Source organism: Lathyrus oleraceus, chromosome 4, assembly GCF_024323335.1.
Source record: "Lathyrus oleraceus cultivar Zhongwan6 chromosome 4, CAAS_Psat_ZW6_1.0, whole genome shotgun sequence".
NCBI classification, from domain to species: domain Eukaryota; kingdom Viridiplantae; phylum Streptophyta; class Magnoliopsida; order Fabales; family Fabaceae; genus Lathyrus; species Lathyrus oleraceus.
In genome coordinates, this window is record NC_066582.1 from 496284304 (window position 1) to 496300639 (window position 16336).

Consider the following 16336-nt stretch of genomic DNA (forward strand, 5'->3'; position numbering starts at 1 on the left):
ATCAGATAGATGATTGTAAGCATCCCGGCGAGTATGTGTGCATGCCGCAAAGACATTGGAGCAAGGAATACGGAAGGTTTGGAATTTTCCACAGTCGTACCAACTTCTATTTAGTTTGACAACATATGATAAATTTGACATCCCCTCATTGTGGTCCATTGTTTCATGTACACTGAAATTTTGCCTATGACGGTCAAATACTATAACCGCATGTGTGCTAGCTTATATATTTTCCTCTTTCATCACTTTTATACAATATTCACTGAATATTTGACCTGACATTAACACGGCACTCCATCTTTCACCTCTGGTTGCGAAGGTAGATGTCATCCTAAAATAGATTGTTCTGACCTATGCGGTTATTAGTAGATTTATAATGCTTTTGAATACGCCATTCATGCATTCCACAAAGTTTGTTGTCATGTGGCCTCATCGACAACCTCTATCAAATGCTTTTGTCCACTGCTCTACTGGTATGTTATCCACCCACCTTCCTGTATCTACATTAGACAATCTAATTTCGTCACTGTAATGTTGAAATGACGGCTTAGTTAGAGCATACCCTGCATACATCACTTTTTTGCAAAGGTTCTTGTCTTTGATTGCACACATGACGTTTTGTGCGATATGTCTAATGCAATAGACATGGATAGAAAGAGGATCATGTCATCCGTTATCATGGTTATTATAAGCACTCTCAATGGCAGCATGTCTATCTGAAATCAAACGGAGATTGGTTTGTGGTGCGACATGTGTTCTGAGATGTCGAAGGAAGAAACCCCAACCACCAGTGGTTTCAACTTCAACCAGAGCAAAGGCAATGGGAAAGACATTATTGTTTCCGTCTTGTACAACAACCATAAGCAAAGTACCCTTGTATTTATCGTATAACCATGTTCCATCAATTTGAATAATAAGTTTGCAGAATGAAAAACCTTTGATGCATGGTTAAAACGCCCAAAAAAAGGCGGCAAAATATTCTATTTCCAATAACATAAGTTCCATCTGACGTAAATGTTGATAAAGTCTCCATAATTGCAACAGTTCCTGGTGCGTATGTTTTAAGTACCCATAAAAACCGTGAGAATACTTTGTATGAATCCTCCCAGTTGTCGAATACCTATTCAACAACCTTTGTCCTTGCAATCCACGTTTTCTTGTAAGATGGAGTATAATTATATTTTATGACGATATGAGATATAATTATACTCACCTTCACCGATGTGTCTTTGTTAACAAGCGGTAAAATGTCTTGACATATCAATGCAACCCTTAATTTACGGTGATCTTGTACAACATTAGTGGCAATGCAACTGTGAGGTGGGTCTATAGAGGCTATCTCCCAAGAGTCGCTTCGCTTCTTGTGAGACACAACCAACTGAAACTTACAAAGGATGTTACGATATTCGATAACATACCTTCTTGAATCAGTGCGTTGCACGGTGAAATCAACAGAGTTATTCATGTGGAATGTTTTTGATAACTCGCACACATTCTTCTTTAGTGCGGAACATGTCTCCCACTTTTAACTCACCCTCTGATCGTGGATACGGGTTATAAAAACACTGTTGGATGTTTCATCGTCATGCAGATCCATGTTTGTCATATGTTGAGGCGGATTATATACATGACTTAGAGGTAATGGCACTGAATGATTGTCATCTTCAATGTTGTTGTTCAACATATGATCGACCCGTGTCTCGGTCTCTTCTTCTTCTTCACTAACGACGTTGACTTCTGCTTCTACTTCTAGGTTGGCTTCGTTTGAGTTTTCTGAATCAAATTCATCATATTCAAATTGATTAGTTATTTGAGATTGCTGAGATGGTATACTTGGTTGAAGAGTAATATATAACTTAATAGAGTTGCAACCAGAATGTTCATGACTAACAAACATATATTCAACATCTTCATTGTCTCGTACCTTTAGCGGGAAAAATTCATGTAGGTTGTTCTCGAAATAAATTGGATTTTGATACATGATTTGTGACACAAGACCAGATCCTATGTAGGATTCAATTCGTTTTTTCAAAAGCAAGAAATCTGAATTTCTCTTGATCGTAAGTCGGATAGTATCAGTGTTTCAAAAACAAAACTCGTATACATCACACTCATATGTCTCACCGCTGCAGCGAACATTTATATTATATTTGGGTGCAACTGACATTGTAATATTTTTTGTGCAAATGAAAAATAATTTTTTTGGTGCAGATGAATTTGTGTTGATTGTAGGATGAAATGGTAAGACACTTAAATAGCCAAGTGACGTGTCATACATGCAAACCCTAACACCAATCCTGTTGGCGCTTGCATGTAATATTTGTACATGGGCGCCAGTCCATGTGGCGCCTTGTAGACCTGAAACTCAGCATGCATATAGCCATGCAGTCTGAAGCCTATGTGAAGATCATGCATGCATGCAAGCCTATGATATGTCAGTCCATATTGCGCTAGCATGTGAATTTTGCATGTGTAAGGCAAACCAATTGGCGCCTACATGCAAGCTCATTTACCCATGCATTCAAACTTTTGCATGTCTTTGCACGCCTCTCATTATAAATAGTCATGCAAGATTCACCTTTTTCATCACCAACAATCACTTTTTCCTCTGCAACAACGACTCTTTCATTTGCAACAACCACTGTTTCATATATTTACTACAACAAGATGTCTCTCCTTACTATAGGTGAATCGCACAAAGGCACAGTTGCAAACATAACAACTTATGTAAGCGTTTAATTCTTGTATTATTTTTCTAGAATACTTTTTTATAACGTTACCTATTTTGTTGTTTATTTTTTATAAAGTAGGATGTTTCTAGGTTTCAAACTCGTGTCCACGAACTTGTACACATGGACGCGATGATTCAACCTTATGTCGAACTCTCCAGTTTTTGACATGTAAGCAAAATAATATCTTGGTCGATGGATACTAAATTTATTCTTGAATTATGTGAAAGATGGAGTCCAGAGACACACACATCTTCGTTTCCAACCGGTAAATCTATCGTGACGTTAAAAGACGTCTACATGTTATTGAGATTGCCTATCGAAGGTGAGGCGGTAAATGGTAAAACCAACTATGCGAATTCAATTTGCATGGACCTCTTGGATGCTGATTTGTTAGATGATAACTCGAGAGGTCAATGTATACTCCTTTCACGCCTTAAGGCATATTATAACAACTTACAGTTAGATGAGAATTCTACTGAAGATGCTCGAATAATAAAAACTAGGTGTTACATTATGCTTTTAATTGGTTTATTTTTATTTCCCGAAGGTAGTGGTTCTAGTATGCATGTTATGTTTTATCTTTACTAAGACATGTAGATAGAATAGGAAGTTACAGTTGGGGGTCCGCTTGTTTGGCTTATCTTTATAGCTTTTTATGTAAAAATGCACACAACTACATTTTCTGGATCTGTTATTTTGCTCCAAGCATGGGGTTGATCTAGACTACCATCCCTAGCGCCCGTCAACAACAACCCATTCACATTCCCGTATGCACAAAAGTAAGTTCTTAAAAATGGACTATATTTACTTATTTTACCGAATATTATCTCTAAATAATATTTTTACCTTTATGGTGCAAATGATCGGCACGTGATATGAGTTATAACAAATGTCCTAGACACTGTATTACCTAGTATCACAATCTTTTGGATCACCTTCGACCGATGGATGTATTGCCATTAACCTAATTATTTCGTAAAAAATTGTTAATTTCTTCTACCAAATTTATAATCTAATATATGTTCACATTTCAGTTCATTTGGCGTCCATATCTAAATTTGGAGCATGCCCATGAAATCAACGAACAAGACGCAACCGTTTGGACTACATGCACACCGATCATAAGATTCACCACCATGGAGATGCACAATAGTGATCGTGTTAAATTACAGTTCGGTATGCTTCAACACATCGCAGATCCCCCGGCAAACCTCAGAGAATGACATCTACGCAAAGTTAATGACCAATGGAACTTTAACCCATGGCAAAACTTCGCTAGATCTGAGTGTCGCAAATGGAAGCACCACCAAGACCATGTGTTAACTGACTCTATGATGCCAACTGAAAAAAAACCAACTCGTAATTATATGACTTAGTACATATCGGTTGGATTTGAGTTCATCACCGAAGATATGTACCTATATGACCCACACCGGGCAACTTACACACTAGAAGGCTCAACATCTAACCCCTAACAACATTGTCAGATCGGCTACTCACAACCTCCTATCCATCAAAATTTTCGATCGACAAACACACAAACCTATAACCCTAACATGCCAAACACCCAACCATAATACCAAGAGCATACCCCGTACCACCATCTAAAGTAGATCATCATCAAGGCACCCAACATCGCTATGTATCCAACACATCACCCTATCATAGCCGCCTTAGCCAAAACACTCAGCGATTATTTAACACCAAGCGTCTCTCCTCATACTATAGCCAAGAAGCCCAAACATCTCAAAACCAAAACCTTCAACAACCATATGTCTACCAAACACCACAACAATCATTTCAACATTTCCTCGACGCGTCATTCACACCATTGTCTCCCTTCAATCGTCTTGGTCGCCCTCCAACAACTCAAACACAACCCAACTACTCTGACATGGGGCATGAACTCAGCTATGGTGGTACCCCTTCGATGCATACACAAGACTACGCTGATTTGTCTGACTATTTCAGGTAATCTCCTGCAGTTGATGGTGATGTTCCTGGCCCTCAGATACTCAAACACCTGGGGTGAATCATCAACATGGATTAGGGCCACGAGTTCGGGTAGCTATGAGGACCGAAGGTCGGTTAGATGATTCTGGTCATCGACATTAGTCTTTTTGTGTAAACGCGTATTAATATAAATATGAATTTGTCCGATTTCGACTTTATCTAAAATGTACAATATTTTAAAAAAAAAATTACGAAACACACACAAGTGTCAACACAAATTGACATCTCCTTTAAAACTTAACACACATGCGCCAATGGAATTGACAATATTAGGTGCACTAGCCAATTCAATTGATGTCTCCTCTATAAGTTTAAGAAAAGACGCAAATTCAACTAATGTCTCCTCTTTAAAATGGAATATTTTGAAAAATATATAAAAAGAGAATTATTTTAAGATTTTTAAAAAAAAAAAAATGATTATTTGAGTAAAGAATTCAGTTTGTTATCCTAAAAAGTTTTGGAACACTACAAAATTTATTTACCATAAATTGTTTTAATTTTTTTTCAAAATCCGAACCCAATTAGATAAATAAATGGAGATTAGATAAATTTAAACGCAAAGCTAATTCCGATTCACTTCGTCGTCGCAACCCAATTTTCCACCGTCTCTGCTAACAATGGACGGCGAAGAAGAAGATGAACAAGTGATATCTGAAGAAGTTGAAGCCATGAAATCCGTTTATGAAAACGATTGTACCATTCTCAATTCCATCCCTCCTCACTTCCATTTATCCCTCAAACCCAGAACCGCTGATGTTTCCTCTCACCAGGTTCCCAATTTTTCTTCAAACCCCTAATTTCATTTTTTTTTTTAACTTTTCATAATTCCAATTCAATTATTCATTAATTAATCCCCATTTTTAAAAATAAATTTCTTTGCAGTTTGTAGAAATTGTTCTTGAGGTACATGCAACTCCACAGGTATGTTTCAGTAGATTAAGGTTATTATACTATGATTGTTGAATTCAATTTTCTGTTTATAAATCAGTAGAAGCAACCAAAGCTTATGTGTTTTTTTTAGTATCCAAAAGAACCTCCTTCTGTTGCTATTGTGGATTGCAAGGGTTTGGATCAACATAGACAAAAGCATTTATTGAATCATATTCAAACTAAAGCCAACGAGCTTTCCCCTGGATTAATGCTCGTAGCTCTTTGTGAGGTAGTCAATCAACTTATTGTTTTATTTATGATGGAGGTGCATTTTTTTTATAGAATAGTATTATTCATAATTTTACTTCATATCTCTATGTTCCTGTTTGTAAATAATCTTATAATCTATACTCAGGATTAGAGTCTGTTTGGATTGACGTATCTGAGTTTATTAGGTAAATTTATGGTTACTTTAGGAATTTATAAAAAACTTAAATGAAGAATATCAACCATTGAAAACTGCTTAATCTTGTGAGACTGCAGACTCATTTATTTATGGTCACTTTGTGCATCTTCCTGCTTTTATGTTTCTGTTGTGATACGTAATCTTTTGCTGTATAGTTTTGACTAAAACTTTGGATAGGGATTGAAGTCGTGGAACCTGAAAAATGAATATAGCTCGTCAAATAATGTTTTTTGTGCAATAATGATTGATAATTGGTTATTGGAATGTATTTGAAGGAAGCTGTAGAGAAACTCTCAGATATGAATCATCCTGATGGTGATTGTCCATTGTGCTTATTCCCATTGGTGACAGAAGAACACCAAAGTGAAACCTTGCCTTTTATGAAGTTAATGTCTTGCTTTCACTGTTTTCACAGGTAGGGTGCCTATTGATTTTATCCTTCTATTCTATTTTCATTATGTTAGATTTTTTTACGACCTTTGTGTCGTTAATTTTTTCTTGGTTTAACATTACATTTTCAATATCTAATTTTCCCTTCCAATTTCTGTTTATAATTGGCAGTGAATGTATCATTAGATGGTGGAATTGGCTTGAGAGTTCTAAACAAACAGGGTCTTCCAAATCAGATAATGCAACGGCTCGCCGTAACAGGGGTATGTGTAATTGTAAAGTTGCATTTGACGATAGACATGTATAAATATAGTTTTCTTCAGTGTGAAATCATTCACTTTTACAAAGTATAGAAGCTTGAAGGACTAATAATCTAATATTCCTTACTGTAAATCCTCTTAAGACATGGTTGGCTCCTAAATAAATTCCAAAATTTTCAAATTTAGTTTGAGTTTTATGATTTAGTTGAAATGTAAGACCAGTATAAAATATTTTTCGTTCAAGATCTTGGTGAACAAATAGGAACACATTGCAACAACTTGTGGTTATTTCTCAATATCTGTAGAAATTATACCTTTGGAAGAGAATTGTCATTGATAGATTAAACCAAATAACACTGCTATTCTTATGATTGTTTATTTGAAGTGTACTTGAGCCTAAGAGGCACCTTCCAATTATAGACAACTCTTGAAGATATCTTCATTTCACCCATGCAAGTTGAGTTCAATTACTTACATCCGAGACAATCACTTGTCACTTTTTATAGTGATTCCAAAATATTGGATCTGAAACCATACAACTTGTTGCAGCATGATCCTCTCAGCTTGCTGAAATTACATTCCAAATGCTCCGTTTTACTTCTACTTAATTGGAACCATGTCCTCACAAAGCTTTTCTAAGCGTGTAAACATTATTTATTCTGTCTCTCAACTTTTCCACCAAGGCTGTATTATTTTCGACAATCATTCAGTGGGACAATAACTCTTGGATATGTATAGTAATTGCATCAATACCAAGGTAAAAAAATATAAGGACCCAATGTCAATCCTTGGTGTACTCTTATAGTTACAGGAAATTTTGTCACCCACATATGTTCACTTGTCACTATTTTGTCCTATAACTTGAATATAAGAATTCCACAAACTCTTCCTTTTTCTTTGGTCTTCCTCGAGACTTTTCATGGCATCCTAGGATACTAGGTCAATGAAGGCCATGTGTGAGTCTATTTGCTTACTTAAGTACCTCCCCAATTTAATTACTCCATCCGACTGTTTCATAATGTCTAATTGCTCCATCTGACTGTTTCATAATGTTGCTCATAGTTACCGGGTTTTCTCAACAACACTTCATTAACCATATTGTGTACCAAATCTATTTTTTTTGTGAACTATCATCCGGGTTCACATTAAAAAGTCTTATGATGATAATAATGTGAGATAAGTAATGACCGGAGTGCTATCAGTAGTATGAAGTACGAACTAAATACTCATTCCCGGACCACACATAGTAATGTTGCATATGAGATTAATCCATTTTCCCACATACTAGAACTCATAATATAAAATATGGCTTGATGTGTTGCTCCTTCATATTTTGCTATGAATGGTTTTAGGTTAGCAATTATGTTGGCAGTTTTTTGGTCAATCATTTTTTGATATTTTTTTCATGAGGAATTACCGTGTGTTATTATTATTATTAGATAATCATGAAAAATTGGAAGAGGGTGCTGGAAACTGCCCTGTCTGTCGCAAACCTTTTCATGCCAAAGATTTGGACCATGTGCTTGACCTAGTTGGCTCACATTCTTCCAGAGAGGTAAGTTATTTACCATGAAATGTAAATAAAAATATCATTATTGGTGTCTATTCTCTGGTTACTATGGCCTAAAGAGCATAGTCAGATGTCAGGCATATTTTAACCCGGTTGAATTGAATTTGCCTCAAGGATCATGCTTGAAGTCTGATAGAGTTGCTCTGTTGCTGTGTACTGTAGATGTGTTTTTTTTCTTTTCGTAATTGAAGAGATCCCGATGATTCTCGATAATTCAGAAAGATGATTTGGAAACTGTGTATTAACATATGATTGTGTCAACTTTATTCTGTCGATATTCCTCAATTCTGATTTCTGAGTAGGGAGACTTAAGAGAAGGAAACCTGTTATATTTTCAGGCAACCGTCGTTTCATTTACAATCTCCATTTCCTTTTAGTGTTCAATGCACTGTTCAAAAGAAACCAAATTGAATAAGCTAGAACCTTTTCACTACTTCAAACTTGATATTAAGGCAAACAGTGGTGTTTTAGAAATTAGTGTCTTACTATTGAATTTGATCCGAATTTTCTGTTGAAATTCAGAGTTTGAATAGTGAAGTCGATAATGAGGAAAACATCCTTCAATCTGAGGACGAGATCATCAGAAAACAAAGGTTTGAAGCCATCTTAAGTTTACAGAAGGAGAACAATGGTTTGATTGAACCGAAAAAAGATATAGTAATATTGCCTGGTATGTATCTTCAACAACCGGTTGCAGTGCCCGACTCCACGTCAACCAAGGAACCTAATGAGACTGAACAACAACATGAAAGTGATCCACCTGCAGTTGGGTCTGGAAAACACGTTAGTGGGACCTCAAATGGACCTAGTTCTAGTGGGAACAGGAATTTTGGTGCAAGGAGGCATAGACCAAGAGGTGATCATCATCATTCTAGTTCAACTGCAAGACCAAGAGATGATAATCATCACTCTAGTTCGACTGCAAGACCAAGAGATGATCATCATCACTCTAGTTCAACTGCAAGACCAAGAGATGATCATCACCACTCTAGTTCAACTGCAAGACCAAGAGATGATCATCATCACTTTAGTTCGACTGCAAGACCAAGAGATGATCATCATCACTCTAGTTCAACTGCAAGACCAAGAGATGATCATCATCACTCTAGTTCAACTGCAAGACCGAGAGGTGATCATCATCAGTCTAGTTCGACTGCAAGACCGAGAGGTGATCATCATCAGTCTAGTTCGACTGTAAGACATCCAAGAAAACCAGTCCAACAATGGGTTAGAAGAGATACTCCTTGCGGTAAGCAATAGAAGCTATATGCTATCTTTCATTGCTATAGAACATATCATATGAAGGTTCAGAGTGCAAAGAAATGTACCAAAGGTGTAGGAAAATATCACAGGTAGAGAGTAGAGGTAGGGTATCCTTTCGGAAAATATCACAGGTAGAGAGTAGAGGTAGGGTATCCTTTTGGTTGAAGGAACAGAAAGAAGCAAAATAAGGAAAAATTCATATTCTTTTTGAATTTTATAATTTTTGTTTTCATTTGGAATATTCCATGTAATTTATTTTTTAATCAACAATCAAGTTATACATTCTGCATTTCCTCAAGATGGCATTTCCACTATAAATGTTGAAGATTTCAATTTGAAGTTGGGAAATTATCACACTTCCAAGTTGCTACTTGACTTTTAATTTTACATTTCATGCTAAACTTGATTCTTCTTCTTCTTCTTATTTATAATTTGCAGTGTATATTAAGTCATTAAGTATATGGTGATGAAGAGCATGTAAATAAATTGCTAGAAAAACAAAGTAAAACTATATGAATCTTGTAATGTTGAATGTTGCCTAAACATTGCTGCAATTGAATATAGCAATGTACGTAACCTAATGATTTGCAGCTAACTGAATTGTAGATTACTTTTAACTCTTAATATAAATAATGAAATCTAATTTAATGTTTGAGTTAAATGTTATTCTAAGTTTAAATTTAAAATGGTAATATTGATAAATATATTGTTAACTAAAGGAATGAGATGACACATGTTTATCAGGTCTCAAATTCTAATCTTAAAATGCATCAAAGATCTGTGGTCCATTTGATTTTATTGAACTCTAGGATTGTGATACCTGGTTTATATTAAAATGCATTACGATTATTATAATATCTCTTAATATGTTTTTAAGCAAATGATTAATATAATATATCGTTTTAAAGCAAATTTAATCACTTATTATCATTTTTACAAATTGAATTTATTATAAAACGTCAATTTATTCTCCTCAGGATATACCAATAAAAATAAAAAAACATCAAGTTTCACTCAAAATTAATATTTTTTTAAAAAAATATTTTCCTTAAGTCATATTTTACCAATTTGTCAAATATGTCATTTTCTCATCATAAAATTCCCTGGATTTCCAACAACTTTTTGTGGTGTCATCAGTATAACTACTAATTCGAAACCTGCAACCATCACCAGTGTGTCTTTCCTTTATATGTTTAATTCTCAAATGTATTTTTAGCTAGTTAATTAGGTTATTGAATCGCCTTTCTTTAATCAATTTAATCATTCAGAGATGTTTTTGTAATTTTGAAACATAAAGTTCCTATAGTAATATTGCGTTAAACATTTAGACATAACCAAAGATTAACTTCGATCAAATTTGCTTAATTTTATAAGCAAGACTTGTTTGACTTAAAAATAAACTCCTAGGAGAACTTATTGAATATGCGTTTAATCAAATCACCCAAACATATATTTATTCTAAAAGGACTAAGTTCATATACATAACTACTAACTACTTTCATTAGAAATAGTACATGGTGAGAACTGAAGGTATAGCTCACATGAAAAATTCCAAGGCAAAACAAACATACATTAAAGTAGGATGTGATCGTTGGATTGACACAGTCAGATCCTTACGTTGATTTGAAGAATGTTGATCCTGCAGGGTTAACACAAAAAGCCGCAATAGCCACTGCGTTTGCTCTTTCACATAATACATGTAAGTTCTTTCAAAATGAGAATGAAGATAAGTTAAGCATGTTTGAACATCTTCATGCTGAGCCAATGAAAGTACACAGCAACCATAATTATAGGGAGAGTCAACGGCACTAAGAAGCAGTAGTACCTGTGAAATAAATGTCAGAAAAATTAGGAGGGTTCCCTCTTTTTATGGGAGAGGTAGCAACAAAAGAAATAAGAATAACAATATTAAGTATAGTTCCTGAAATGATAATAATTGCCATATTATTCATCACTTGCATAAAGTTTAATCTTCACTTCCCCAGAGTCCATAAAGGGTAGAGTGCTGGTAGCAAGCCATGCGGAAAAAATGATGTCAATCGCGGATTGCAGAAAATAAAGGTTTCTTCAAATTCTGCTATGCTACAGGCTACAGCGCTGCTATAGCCGTCAGTTGACAACACTGTACTAAGCAGCGTACCACTGCTACAGCGCCACTACGTAGTGGCCGTCATTTGAAAGCAATGTACTAAAGAGCTGCGATGCCTGCCAGATGTTAGACTCAGCGCAGGCCGGCTTCCGAGTTTTACCCGATTATCAAGCCTTGGCCATTTCAAGGTTGGGCCTAGGAATAGCGAGATGGCCACAACATCAAGATGAGCTCAGATTTTTGGAACCAGAACTCGGATGTACAACTTGCTGCTGCGATCTCGGCCTCATCTAGGACTAGGATATATATGTAACCTTATATCTGAGTACCACAGAACAACAAGAATCAGTTCAAATTCTGCTCGCTATAACACTGATATAGCCACTATTTGACAACATTGCACCAGCAGTTGGCAAATTGTACTCCTAACACTGAAAGGTGGACTATGTGAGGACTCCAAAGGATGATTTACCTAGATCCGAGTGTTGGTGACTAAATAGGAGGAGTTTCTTTTGCAATGACATATTCGAGCCTATTCTTCAAGACATCAAAATTCCTTTTGGAGAAGCAAGAAGCTAACTCTAACTTATCCAGCCAAGGTTCTAAGCACAACAACAAAAGAAACAACTTGATTGATTGACTTCCACAAATGGATGGTCTAATAGCTGCTGATAGGCCTAGTATAACAATCAACAAAAAGAAAGTATTTCCACCTTTTTCATTTGAACAAAATTCTGTCAATCGCATATCATGAAGAAAAAAAATGGCGGTTTGTTCAAAATGTTACACTGTGGCGCTATAGTGAATCCATTTGATGACACTTTGTACTTAATAGCATATCAAAAAAGTAGAATAGTTTGTTCAAATTACACAACTTTGCTATGCTATAACTCTGATATAGGCACACTATTTGACAATAATGTTTCTAGAACAATAAATCTCAACATTTTCTCATTTGAACAACACTAACATAACAATCAAAGTATTTACTCACACTAGTTGTGTTCAGCTACATCAACCACAATTGTGGCCGTAATATTGCTGATGCGTTAGCCTCCGCAACCTCATCAGACCGCAATTTCATTGTGATTTTGAATGCAATCACAACAACACAACAACCGCAATTTAAAAGATGCATATGAATTTGACAAGACATTGTTTACCATAAACAATTACCTAATAAAATGCAACAATATAGCATGTTGAATTTGTATAATGGAATTTGGAAAGAAAGAAAAGAAAACTGACCAGTCATTTTGGAAGGAAGAGATGAGTGGAATGTGAGAAGGAGGAAGAAGCTTGGAAAAGAGAGCAAGAAAGAAGTAAGCAACAAACAAAATTGATCCAATTGATAGCAATAACCATCCCCATAAATTTCTCTCGTCAAACGAATAATAAGCCATTTAGGATTCAAATTACTCCTACAACACCAGAAACCGTTCAATTTGCGGCGGCATGATCAGATCTGGTGGCGGATGGACGGTCAGTTTTCGTCGGAAGATGACCGACGGCAGAACCGTTACTTTCACTGCACGCGTGTGTGATGGGTCATTTTAATTTCTGAATTCTGAGATGTAACTGTCTATATAGTTATTATAATTTAATTGCTAATATAATGTCGATGTACTTATTTTAAAAGTTAACTATATATTTTTAAAAATCCAACCAATATGATGGAGTCATATATTAGATTTTCTTTTTATATAAATTGGGTATCGAGAATTTTGTAATATAAAATTTTCATTTATTTTAAAATAAATTACAATAGAAAAATAATGTAGCATAAAATTATACCATTTGATTAATGGAGGATATCAATACTCAACTATATTTAAAGGTATCATAATGTTCACCTTTTATATATAAGATATATGAATTAAATTTTAATTATTATCACATGCATATTTATTTAATTATAAGTTAAAATAATTTTACACTAAAATTCAAATACATCAATCACAAAAATATTTTAAAATTATTGAAATAATCTATTTGATTGATGATATATCTTTTATTTTCTATTTTATATTGCGTTGTTTCCTCGCCTTTTAGGTAAAAATGGTTTAATATTTTTAAGTATCCACTTTTAAATCTTTATTCTCATTTTATTCTATTGTAAACTGTAAAATATTTGAATTTAAGGAGAAGAATTATTTTACTTTATTTTTCATCTTGAATATTATATGTACACCATAATATACATGTAAACTTTAAACAAATATCAAACTTTGGAAATCATTTAAAACTTTACAAATAATAATTTAGGTTTATATTGTACCAAAAAAAAAGGTTTACATACATTTTATTTTACTTTTTAATTTACATAAGTGACAATTTATATAGTTTTAAGAAATTAGAATGCATTAAATTTGTATAATTATCGATGAAAAACAAACATCGTTTTTACCTTACTCGCTCTCGATACAATAAATATTGTTTTGTCTACAATATAAAATACAAGAGATTTTTAAAAGTTCTGATGGATAAACACTAAATGAATTTGACTTAAATGTTTGACTAGGTATTTATAGACCTAGTCGTCTCCTAGGGATATTAGTTATAATGCTTACAAATTTGGCCACACGTCCCTATCCTTGACTCAATCGTGGAGTGAGTCATCCCTTTAATATATGAGGTGCATTTAAACCACGAAGTTTAAGATATTTCAGTTATTGACTAGAAAAATTCTATGATACTTACTTAAAATGTGGTTTGATACGTTATCTATACAAGATACAACATAGTAGAATACAGGGTGAGCTTGACTTTGTGCCTGCCACGTGACCTCACCTATCCTTATTTGATTATTTCCTGTGTTGCTTAGGAGTTGGATGGTTAATAGGCAAAGAACGTTGGCCTTCGACGAGCTTGATTTATGATGATATGGTATATATTTGTTGGGCTTGATTTATGACATTACGCTTCATAGTTCCTAAATCACGAGGCACATAAGGGCAAAGTGATTAAGTAGATACATGACAGTTCATATACTCTCAAGCATGTGACATGTAAAGGAGAAGTAATTAAGTAAAGAGATGATTATTTACATCCCTCAAACATGAGGCATGCAAGAGTGAAATAATTAAGTAAATATATGATGGTTCACAGTCTCTTAAGCACGAGGTTTGTAAGGGTGAAGTGATTAAGTAAAGGAACATGTTCGATGGCGGTGTTGAGTAAGGTTGAGCTTGATCATGGCCTTTCAAAGGTATTGAAAGTGATATTGTTTAGATTGTCAGTTAATGTTATGAATTAAGTGTGTAAATAATATTTTGAATGATTAAAATTGACATGGGAATGACTAATTAATCTGAACCGTGCATTTGTTTGCATCCCCCCGACTAAGGCCCTTGATGCTCTGTCACAACAATGATAGATATACTCATATTGAGACTACTCAATCTACAAAGCCTAGTTTCATCTTATACATGCACAATCATTTGTCTTTGATTTTTCATCGCTTTTTCAAATCTCTCCATACATTCTTTAGAAATTGTTCGTTTGTCCACTAGTTCGTGAACCATTTCCCCAAGTGAAGTTTCATTAAAAGTATTTCATTATGCTTCTTTTATATATTTTTCCTTTTAACGTCTAGGAAGTCATGTTCATTAGAGAGTGCGATGCAAATGACAATTTGATCAAACGTGAAACATGTGGGGAAAGATGTAGGAAATGGAGTTGTGACTTAGTAAGTTTGAGGCGACACGATGGGAAGGTTGATTGGAAGCTTGTTGAGCTATTGATGTTTGGGAGTTACAAGTGTATGTCTAGTAGTTGTAATTGCGACGAGAGTAATGATAATGGCATTGTTTTACCCTCTTATAACCCAATACATAATAAAATCGTTTATGTAAACCTCAAATACATGTGCAAATTTATTTACAGGAAAATTCAAAAATATTAACTTAATTATTAATATCGAGGCTAGGGTGACTTCGTTGCGTAAGGGTCTAAACATATTCACCACTGGAGACAAAGATATTGTTTTGTGAGAGCCATGAGTTAAGGGTGAGAAAGCTTGTTTGAGGATTTCGTGAGGAGCATGTAAATAATACTAATATATGTATACAAGAGTTATCATTGATATGCGAGTAAGAATTCGCTTTAATGTGTTCGAGGTCGAAGTCTTGAAGCCTGTCAATGTCGTCTCCTTCCAACTACATCCCAATAGTTGGGCTTTTATTAGGGGATTTTAAATCTTATATGGAGCCCTTAGGGTCACACCCACATTGGGATTTTTCTTTTCATTTTATGGTACAAAGGATGTCAATAAGAGTAGTTAGATTTCACTAAGTGCCCATGCTAAAAAGGGGTTATTCACCCTATACTTGTCTAACTATAAGAATTTGAAAGACATGTTCATATGAGTACGAGGTAGCATATAGTGATCGATAATCATGTTCGAAGATGCTAGTGACTATCAATTTCCTCTATATTAGGCGAATGAGCCTATTTCGATAAATAGTTTTGACTATGACAGGCTCAACGAGGCAGAGAAAGATGACATCAAACTTTTAGGGAAATTTTGCGTCCTAAATGTAAGGGAGTTAATATAGTATAAGGAGGACAATAAGGTGCTAGGAGAATATTTATGTAAGTGTAACGTTCGTTTTGACATTTATTTGTGTATTATTCTTCGGAGGATGTAACAATACCCTGAAGGGTTCAATGATATTTGAAAGG

At 34.7% G+C, this 16336-nt stretch overlaps 2 protein-coding genes across 5 annotated transcripts; one reads left to right on the forward strand and one right to left on the reverse strand.

The window, feature by feature from the left end:
- Positions 1-5231: 5231 nt before the first annotated feature.
- Positions 5232-9920, forward strand: LOC127076724 (uncharacterized). 4 transcript variants are annotated; one of them, XM_051018483.1, is made up of 8 exons: positions 5232-5515; positions 5628-5666; positions 5767-5904; positions 6357-6496; positions 6643-6734; positions 8171-8286; positions 8824-9157; positions 9236-9920. In XM_051018483.1, the coding sequence occupies exons 1-8, from the start codon at positions 5363-5365 to the stop codon at positions 9559-9561; spliced, it is 1338 nt and encodes a 445-aa protein (XP_050874440.1). In that variant the 5' UTR covers positions 5232-5362; the 3' UTR covers positions 9562-9920. The 4 variants fall into 4 exon arrangements, with proteins under 4 accessions (XP_050874440.1, XP_050874439.1, XP_050874441.1 ...); XM_051018482.1 differs by having other exon boundaries at positions 5233-5515; positions 8824-9430; positions 9470-9920; XM_051018484.1 differs by having other exon boundaries at positions 5233-5515; positions 9314-9920.
- Positions 9921-10953: 1033 nt separating this feature from the next.
- LOC127076726 (uncharacterized) lies at positions 10954-13242 on the reverse strand. Its single transcript, XM_051018485.1, has 2 exons — positions 12902-13242; positions 10954-11389 (listed from the first exon to the last, which is right to left on the reverse strand). The coding sequence occupies exons 1-2, from the start codon at positions 13054-13056 to the stop codon at positions 11296-11298; spliced, it is 249 nt and encodes an 82-aa protein (XP_050874442.1). The 5' UTR covers positions 13057-13242; the 3' UTR covers positions 10954-11295.
- Positions 13243-16336: the final 3094 nt, after the last annotated feature.